General features: G+C 46.7%; 1 protein-coding gene across 1 annotated transcript in view; it reads left to right on the top strand.

Annotated features, from left to right (window-relative positions):
• Abhd3 (abhydrolase domain containing 3, phospholipase) overlaps positions 1-10,309 on the top strand; it is a 50,829-nt gene that overhangs the window by 33,553 nt on the left and 6,967 nt on the right. Inside the window, exons 7-10 of the mRNA XM_033757413.1 lie at positions 4,949-5,061; positions 6,899-7,072; positions 8,040-8,088; positions 8,168-8,333. Coding sequence (XP_033613304.1) covers positions 4,949-5,061; positions 6,899-7,072; positions 8,040-8,088; positions 8,168-8,333 — 502 coding nt within the window. The remainder of the gene's footprint in view (positions 1-4,948; positions 5,062-6,898; positions 7,073-8,039; positions 8,089-8,167; positions 8,334-10,309) is intronic.

A 10,309-nucleotide genomic window follows, 5' to 3' on the forward strand; every position in this document is an offset into this window, starting at 1 on the left:
CTCATCTTCATAACATCAGAGAAAACAGCTCATCAAATCAACGGCAATGCTTTACCCCAACTGATACAATCAGCAACACATTAAGATCAAGCACAGCTTGAACACTGACCACCTGTGGTAGTCACTAGTCTATCACCCTTAAATCATTTGAATTAAATTGAAATCAAGAAGCAGTCCAGAACATGTCTGCAGTGAATAAAATTTCAATATAGTGTATTTACCATTTAATGGCTCAGACAGAGCGAGGATGCATGACCCCTGATCTCAGTTAGCTGATTGCTGAACCCCATAATGCAGACCGACCTCAGGCTGCAAGGCCCAGATTGAGTTCCCCAACCTTCTGAATGGTTGAACTCTGCAACGTTCTATTACAGGTTTCCCACGCCCTTTCTTTAAAGATGTTCAAAGTTGGTAACTCAGAAAAATACCCTTGATGACCACCTCTGCCTCTGCAGAGTGGGTCCAAAGACTTGCACAGTCAGGAGGTCTGAGAGTGCGCGGAGGGCGGGTGTTAGGGGGTTCAGGGGTGCCCGCGCAGCTACCTTCCCGGAGCTCAAGCGATGGCACCTGGGGCGGGAGAAGGCGTGGCTCTCTATTTTTCGTTTTTGAGACAGAGTCCCAGAACATTGGGTGATCAAAAAGCACAGTGAGTCCCGGGTATGGTGACGCACACCAGTAATCCCAGCACTCAGGAGGCTGAGGCAGGAGGATCTCTGTGAGTTCGAGACCAGCCTGAGCTACATAGTGAGTTCCAGGTCAGTCTCAACTACATAGTGAGACCCTGTCTCACAAACAAAAAAAAAACAGTGAGTGATTACAAATGCTTTTGAGTTTATTACAGTAAAAGACGTACTGCCATTAACCCCCTTCAAACTGTTTCCTTTTGCATCAAACACACTGTCCTTGCCACTTCCATGGGGGGACATTTATCATACCTTTTTCATCCTTGCCATTTGTGAAGCAGTTCTGGGAGTTTCTTTTCGTGTTGTCACTTGCACTGCTCTGGCTGCCGTGATGTCTCGAATAGATTCAGAATGCTTCCCTTTCATGACCATTTTGACCTTGAGGAGGGCTAGAAGTCGCACAGTGCCCGATCTGATGAGTAAGGTGGATGAGGACACTGCATCATGCTTTTACTGGACAGAAATTGCTAGATTGCTTTAAACATTTGATCAGGAGTGATCAAAAGATATGGTGAATGTTTAAAAAGTTTATGACAGCCCAGGACACGTTGCCATGAATCCCTTCCAAAATATCCTCCACACTTTTTTGTTTTTGTTTTTGTTCTGTTTGTTTGTTTGTTTGTTTGTTGAGACAAGGTGCTTCAGGCTGGCCTTGAACTCACTGTGTAGCCCAGGCCGGCCTTGAACTCATGGGGATCCTCCTGCCTCAGCCTCCTGAGTGCTGGGATTACTGGCATGCGCCACCAAGCCCCAATATCCCCCACACTTCGAATATACTTATTGTATCATTCTTGGGCATGTAATAAATTCTTGTACTGTAATAAATCATTTTTAAGTTTAAGCATTCAGCATGCTTCCCAATCACCCTAGAATGTAGTGTAGGTTTGGCCTTAAATTTGCACTCCTCCTGCCTCAGCCTTCCATGTTCTGGGATTCCAGGCTTGTGTGTTGTTTCTTAACATATCTTAGTTTCGTCCTATTAACATCTTTATATTCAGGTTCCTGACTGGGGATTGTGACTCAAAGGGAGAGCACTTGCCTAGCTTGTGCAGGGTCCTACATTTGCTCCTCAGCACTGCAAAAATAAACAGATGAGAGATTAGATAGATAGGTAGGTAGATGGAAAAAAGGTAAGTCAATGAGTGAATATTTTCCTCATTTATAAAATAGAAAATAGTAGGATCTTAGGCTTTTGTGGACACACATGTAATTATTCAACAAATGTTAGCTATTATAAATACTGTGAGATTAACATTTATCTTTTTTTTTTTTTTTTTTTAGTACCGGGGATCGAACTCAGGTCCCTGCCCTTGCAAGGCAGGTCACCAAACTGCTGAGCTAAATCCCCGGTCCCAACATTTATCTTTTGAGAAAATGAAAAAGTGGAAATAAAGTATTTGTAAATGGGGAGGGAAGTGGGGGGTAAAGGGAGGGCAGGGACAAGGGGGAAAAATGAGAACCAAGACCTGTCATGTAAAGGTACAAGATCCCAATAATGAACGTAACTGTACTGTATACCTAAAATGTACCAATAAACTCAATGAGGAAAAAAAGTATCTTTTGAATATTCTGAATGTGAACATCTCAAAAAGATGAGAGCAGGGCCGGGGATTTAGCTCAGTGGTGCTGTCGCCTGCCTTGCAAGCTCAAGGTCCTGAGTTCGATCCCGGTACTAAGAAATAAAAACAACAACAAAAAGATGACAGAATTCAATAAGCAGTGTTTTAAGGATACAGTGTTCTGAGGATTACGTTGGGGGAAATCATTGAAAATTATAACTTTTGCTGGGCATGGTGGCGCACACCTGTAATCCCAGTACTCTGGAGGCCAGCCTAGGCTGCATAACAAAATCTTGTCTCAAAAAAAAGAGAAAAAATTGTAACTTTCTCCAGTTTCTCATTAGTGGTTTAACAATAGGTGGTAACCTTCCTAAAAATGTCTAGTTTGGGGCCGGGGATTTAGCTCAGTGGTTCTGGTGCCTGACTCGCAAGCACAAGAACCTGAGTTCGATCTCCCGTACCAAAAAAAAAAATTCTGGTTTGGTTATCTTATTGAAAAAAAGAATTTTTTTTTTTTTTTGGTACCGGGGATTGAACCTGTGTCCTTGTGCTTGCAAGGCAGGCAGCAGAACCACTGAGCTAAATCCCTGGCCCTGGAATATTAAAATTAAGGTGTTGTACTCAGAACTGGGGAGGCTGAGGCAGGAAGATCACTACAAGTTCAAGACCAGCCTGGGCTACACAGTGAGTCCAAGGGCAGCCTGAACTACATAGTGAGACCTTGTCTCAAAAAACAAACGGGCCAGGGATTTAGCTCACTGGCACTGTGCCTGCCTTATAAGCCTGAGGTCCTGAGTTGATCCCCCCACCACCAAAAACAAACAACAATAATGACAATGCCAAAATTAGAGTGGTGTAGGTAGCTAGTTTCAGTGTTTTTATTAGGGCAGCATTATGAAATTTCGGATTCTTTTCTCTCCTGGACACTTGCTTCATAGGCACTCTCACTTATATTTATGGAAGGGATTGTTCCCTCCTCCCAGAGCTCGGAGGAGGCCTGTGAGGCTTTCTGCTGTCAACAAAGCCCTCAGTGATGCGGTTCACACGGAAGCCTTTTGTTTCAGCACACTCTGTATTGAGGCACAATCAGCTTTACATAGTTTAGCATTTTCAGTGCCTGTTGCAGTGTAGCACAGCGGGGGCCGTCCAGATGCCTGATTACGCAGGACAAGGTCTGATTAATAAGTCGGAGTTCGTGCTGCCTGATCTAGAGTAAAGGCAGGGCCCCGCAGGCCCTCCCATCCTTGGCAGAGATCACTGAGTGTGGAGAAAATGCTTGCCTGGGTACAAGTGAGCCACAGTTACTATTTTCACGGCACCTTTGGGAAGCCTTTCTTTTTCTTTTTGCATGCTTTCTTTTTTTTTTTTTTTGAGACAAAGTTTTACGATCCAGTTCAGGCTGGCCTGGAATGCACTATGTAGCCCAGGCTGTCCTTGAACTCCCTTCTCGGCTCCCTGAGTCCTGGGATTACTGGCAGTGCCACCACCCCCAGATGGGCTTCCTTATTGTTGGTGTTGTTTTTTCGTACCAGGGATCGAACTCAGGACTTTGGGATATTGCACTTGGGAGGCAGGCACAGCACCACTGAGATAAAGCCCCAGCTCTGCCTTATTTTGTTGTTGTTTTATTTTCTTTTGTTTTTTTGTTTTTTGAGACAGGGTCTCACTATGTAGTGAGACTGACCTGGAATTCACTATGTAGCCCAGGCTGGTCTCGAACTCACAGTGAACCTCCTGCCTCAGCCTCCCGAGTGCTGGGATTATAGGCATGCACCACCACTCCTGGCACCTTCCTTATTTTTTAGTAAAGAATTATTTTGTGTTTGGGGAGGACATATATCTTTTTCTACAAGATATAATTTTCAGCCGAGTATCGTGGTGAACACCTGTAATCCCAGCTGAGATGGGAGGAGGGAGGATCGTTATTTAAAATCACTGATGGCTGAGGCGGGAGGATTGTGATTTAAAACCTAGCCTGAGCAATTTAACAAGGCCCTGACTCAAAAAGAAAAAAGAGCTGGACGTGGTAGTGTTGTTGATATTGCTACTAATATTTCTTTGGTGACGCTGGGACTCAGATTCATGCACACTAAGCACATGCTCTACCACTGAGCTACACCTCCATCCCTGGACATGGTAGTGTACGCTTGTAATCCTGGCATGAGGTGGGAGGATCACAAGTTCAGGCCCAGCCTGGGCGACTTAGTGTTTTAGGGAAACCCTGTCTGAAAATAAAAGAAGGGCTGGGAATGTAGCTCATTGTGAAGCCTGTGGGTTCAAAGGCCAGGCATGGTGGTGCACACCTGTAATCCCAGCACTCAGTAGGCTGAGGCAGAAGGGTTTAGACAAGCTCCGGGGGAGCCTGGGCTACACAGTGAGTGAGTTCAAGACCTTCCTGGAATAGACAGCGAGGCCCTGTTCTCAGACATACAACCTCTCTCCCTTCTCTTCCTAAGTTGCCCTGGTCTTGAAAGGTGGCGCTGAGTTTGTCAGATTGAAGGCATCTGCCTCACACAGCCCGGCCACCGAGTCTTCCCACGCAGGCCCTTCTGTCAGTGCCAGTGGGTGGCCTATTGCTAGTAACTGTGAATGCAAGCCAGGCTCTGCTTGTACTCACGATGCATTGCTCTCCTTCCTTCACATTCCTGCATCCTGCCACTGCCGACCTCACCTTTCATTTTTCCTCTGTCCCTGCCCCGCTCCCAGACACCCAGGACCTACTGCTGCGCCAACACTGAAGATTTGGAGACGGTGATTCACCACGTGCACAGCCTGTACCCCGCTGCTCCTTTCCTGGCGGCGGGGGTCTCGATGGGAGGGTAAGGCTTTCCCTTTCTGAAACATGTGAGAAGCTGGTTGTGGTGGCGCACGCCTGTGATCCCAGTGCTGGGGAGGCTGAGGCAGGAGGGTCGCTGTGAGTTAGAGGCCGACCTGAGCTACATAGTGAGTTCAAGCCAGTCTGGATTATACATAGTGAGACCTTGTCTCGAAATCAATCAATCAATCGATCATCTGAGGGGGAAGTGGTCTTATTGGCTATCTTGTTCAGAGGAATCTAAAGTTAGACATTTTCAGGTAAATGTTTGTGTTTATCGTGTTCTATCCCATATGGTTGAATGGACGCAGGGATGAATTTGGGTGAGTTTTAGCATTTTCCTTGACTACCGACCGACTCCCTGGGGAAGAAGTACAAGTCCTTCTCGGGGGGGCCAGGAAGGCAAAGCTGACCAGTGCCACCCACCGCCTGGTGACCCCGAATCCCCTATGTCCTTCTTTCTGGAGTTTACCGCGCGGCCGTCAACCCCTCTGCCCAGGGCCCGCTCTGTGCTGCGGCGCGGTGCGGTGCGGTGCGGGGTTTTGGGGCAGGTGGAGCGGTGCCGGGTGTCCGCGCATTAAGGTCGCTGTGTTCATGCCGCTGGCCGCGACCCTGGGACTTCATCGGGAGTTTCCGTCCGTGGCCGTGTTTCCATTTCGGCTGCCTTCTACCAATAATTGCTCATCAGTTTTCTTCCGGTGACAGTGAGCTGCCGGAAATCCGGGATTTTACTGTCCAGCGTTTCACTGCGCTCCGGATCCCCTACAGCCCAGGCCCTGACGACCTTCGTCCTCCTCCCCTCCCTCCTTGCCCCTCTCCCTAGCGTGGCAGGAATCCGATGAGCACTGGGGAGGGCGCCCCCCAGCCCTGTCCCCCACCACCGAACTACCTGCTCACATCAGCAGATAGTCAACACAGAAAATCACATTTCTCTTCTTAACTCTATAATGGATTTGCCTGTCACTTCGATGGAAAACATCTCAGGAGTACATATAGGGGCAGACGGCCTCAACGAGCACAACACCCTAAAACACAGGCTTTCGGGGCTTTTTAGGGTCTGATAAACGCAGAGGCGGGGGGCCCGGAGCCCCCTCGCCATCAGCATCGGCGGCCTGACTTGACCTACAGAAGCCGCAGGCCGGCAGGTTCCACTGTGCTGGGGGCAGGACTTGGCTGCTCCTTCCTGGGCCCGGCCGGGCAGACCTGGTACAAGCCGGCCGATCCCCGGGCGGAGGTCTCTGGGAGCCGCTGGGGCAGAGCCCATTGCTCAGCTTCCTGGCTGAGGAAGACTCTGCCACCCCACGGACAGGGTCCTGACCTGGTGCTGCCCACCGTGCCAGGCACACTGGTGGTCTCCCAGGGAGGTGGCCTGGTGGCGCAGACCTGGGATCCCGGCATAGGAGGCCAGATCAGGAGGAACCCTAAGAATTTGAGGCCAGCCCCGACTATAGAAAACAAAGAGGGAAACAAAGGAAAAAATCCCAAGTATTAAGAGACTTAAGAGGCAAACCAGTCTCAAGATTTAGATCTTATCTGTATTTTTAGAAAAGCTATAAAATCAAACAAACAAGTGGGGAATGTGAACAATGACTAAATATTTAATGACACTTACAAATTAGTATTAGCAGGGCGTGATGGCCCACACCTGTGATGCCAGCATTCAGGAGGCTGAGGCAGGAGGATCACTGCAAGTTGGCAGCCAGCCTGGGCTGCATAATGAAACTCTGTCTCAAACAAACAAAAATAAGTAAATGAAATGAATGGAAAAAGGAGAAACAAATGCGATGACTTGAGAGATGTAATAAATGAATCCCTAAGTTCCCGGTTTCTCCTCCTTTCAGAATGCTGCTTCTAAATTACCTGGGCAAAACTGGGCCCAAAACTCCTCTGATGGCAGCCGCGACGTTTTCCGTGGGCTGGAACACTTTCGCTTGCTCAGAGTCCCTGGAGAAGCCACTGAACTGGCTGCTCTTTAATTACTACTTGACCACCTGCCTCCAGTCTTCCGTTAATAAGTAAGTCATCGTTAAAGTCTTTGTCACCAACTCTTTGGAGCACATGGCCCAAACATTGTAAAATCACAGCACTGCTACAGACATCGATGTAGATGGGCTCATACATTGGATGCATTTACTGCTGAACCAAATATTCTCTACATTAAAAATGCCTACAAAATTATAAAATTGAAAGCATGAGCTAAAAATATATAATTTCTTTCTTGTATTCAAAATAGATTGTCTTATGTAACTCCTGAAGTATGTGTTCCCACTTTAGAGATCACTAAATAACTACCCTAAATTAATCCAGAAGGGGGGCAGGGATTTAGCTCAGTGGTTCTGCCGCCTGCCTCGCAAGCACAAGGTCCTGAGTTCGAGCCCCGGTACCAAAAATAATTAATCTAGAAGGCGGAAACATTAATATAGAATGCGTCAGGTAATCTTCTGGGCTATTTGCCTACATTTTCTGCTGGTTCACCTTGTCAGGACAGAATTCTTGCCCAGAAGTATTAAATGATGTCAGTGTGAGTAACACGGCTCCTGAAGCTTTAGAAGCAAGAGAAGGCAAAGGTATAACTCCTAGGGACTGCGGAGTCTGCACTCTCGATCCTTACAATTCCGAAATACAGGCTTTCTTAGTTCTTTGGAATTTTTGGTGTGTCTTCTAGCAAAGAAATTGGCCTAGTAAGCCCGGCACGGTGGTGCACACCTGTAATCCCAGCACTCGGGAGGCTGAGGCAGGAGCATCACCACAAGTTTGAGGCCTGGGCTACATAGTAAGCTCAGGACCAGCCTGAGCTACATAGTGAGACCCTGTCTCAGAAAAACAACAGCAAAAAAGGTCTTCAAAACAAGCATCAATTTCCTCCTCCTCCATCTGGCCTTGTGAGCCCTGTGCTAGGTTATTTAGTTGTTGATTGAATATTTTAGGAGTGATCGAGGTCGGCGGGACCTTAATTTTTAGTTTTGAAATTCTGTGTTCCAGGCACCGGCATATGTTTGTAAAACAAATTGATATGGACCACGTCATGAAGGTAGGAGAGAAACTTTATGTCACCCTTTGATTTCCTCTTTTGAGTCCATGAATAGATGTGATTTGTTTTTGTTCTCCAGGCTAAATCTATCAGAGAGTTTGATAAGCGTTTCACGTCGGTCCTGTTTGGTTACCGAACCATCGACGATTATTACACGGATGCCAGCCCTAATCGCAGGCTGAACTCCGTCGGGATCCCAGTGCTGTGCCTCAATTCTGTGGACGATGTTTTCTCTCCCAGCCACGGTAAAGTTTTTTTGTTTTTTGTTTTTTGTTTTCAGTGCTGGAACTCAAATCCAGGGCCTGAAAATACTAGGCAAGCCCTCTGCCACTGAGCTACATCCTCATTCATTCTGTAGATTTTCACATGTATTCAATTTTAAAATATTGGTTTTTGGTTTGTCTGTTTTGTTTTGTTTTGTTTTTTACAAAAATGCATTGAGGGATTAGGTGCACAGCTGTAATTCCAGCTACTCTGAGGGCTGAGGTAAGAGGATCACAAGTTCAACGTTAGTATAGGCAAGTTAGCTAAACCTGGTTTCAAAAAAATAAAAATAAAGCTGGGTGTGGTGGCGCATGCCTGTGATCTCAGCACTCTGGAGGCTGAGGCAGGAGGATCACCATGAGTTTGAGACCAGCCAGTACTACATAGTGAATTCAAGGGCAGCCTAAACTACATAGGGAGCTCCTGTCTCAATAAAACAAAAAAATAAGATAAACTGCGGGAGGATTGCCACGAGTTGAGGCTGGCTTGAGCTACATGGTAAGATCCTGTCTCCAAAACCCCAAAAAATAAAAATAAGGGCTGGGGATATAGCTCAGTGGTTCCACTGCCAGCCTCGCAAGAGCAAGGTCCCAAGTTCAACCGCAATATCCCAAGTTTGATATCCGGTACCAAAAAAACAAAACCAAAATAAATAAATTAAAAAATAAAATGTCTGGAGATACAGCTCTGCTTTGTGCCTAGCGTGCACGAAGTCCTGAGTTCAGTCCCCAGGCCCCCATGGGGGGAAAGCCCAGTCACCTGATTGGGCCACAGCAGAAGATGAAGAGTAACAGACAAAGAAAGAACAAGGGCTGTTCACTACTCCCCCGCGCCTTAGCTCTCTCCTGGCTGATATCACAATGATCTCCTCTCCTCCAGGACCCTCAGTATTTCTTGTTTACCCAGCACAGCAGGGCGTAAAGGCAGACCAGGGAATAGCAGAACTAAAATAAAGCACTACTGAGCCGGGCTGTGACAGGGCGGAATGGGGCATTCTCCTGAAGGCCAGGTCCGAGCCAACGTGATTTTGAGAACGGCTGGATGGAGTCGTAAACCCTCAGCTGCAGTGTTTCCTTGCATTAGAGGCATCAGGACCTCATTGCTCACTGAGACTTCAACTGTGACCCATGGCACAGAGAAGTCCATCTCTGTGCACCAGAGCAGGCTCATTTGGCATTTCACACAGAAGCCTTGGATTCATGCATAATTTAATCAATAGCCAATTTTATTTTATTTATTTTTGGTACCAGGAATCTAACTCAGGGCCTTAAAGGCTTTCCAGGCAGGCCCTGTGCTACTGAGTTGCATCCCCAGTCCAATAGCCAATTTATAAACCAATTCATTAGGATTTTAGCCTGCTCAACTCAGTTTCAAGCTGGTTTCTTGCACCCCCCCCAAAAAAAAGAAAGAAAAAAGAAAATGAGATAAGAAAATATCAGCCAGGTTCATGGCCCACACTTATAATCCCAGCATTCTAGGAGGCCGAGGGATGAAAATGGCAAGTGCAAGCCCAGCCTGCACAGCTAAACAACTCAGTGAGATGCTCTGTCAAAAGAAAAAAGGGCTGGGCCAGGCACTCGGGAGGCTGAGGCAGGAGGATCTCTGTGGGTTCGAGACCAGCCTAGGCTACATAGTGAGTTCCAGGTCAGTCTCAACTACATAGTGAGACTGTGTCTCAAGAAACAAACAAACAAACAGAAAAAAAGAAAAAAGGTGAAGATATATAGCTTAGGGCAAAGGCTCTGAGTTCGAGTTCCAGTATAAAAAGAAGTCAGTTATGTTTTCCACTGTGATTTTTAAAAATGCATGTGGGCTGGTGATTTAGCTCAGTGGTTTGATGGCCTGACTTGCAAGCGCAAGGACCCGAGTTCAATACCCGGTACCAAAAAACAAAAAAATAAAAACATGAGATACTTTAATATCTAAATGTCTTTTTTTCTTTCTTTTTTTTTTTTTT

Source organism: Fukomys damarensis, unplaced genomic scaffold (genome assembly GCF_012274545.1).
Source record: "Fukomys damarensis isolate Sample0158 unplaced genomic scaffold, DMR_v1.0_HiC HiC_scaffold_30, whole genome shotgun sequence".
Taxonomy (NCBI): Eukaryota; Metazoa; Chordata; class Mammalia; order Rodentia; family Bathyergidae; genus Fukomys; species Fukomys damarensis.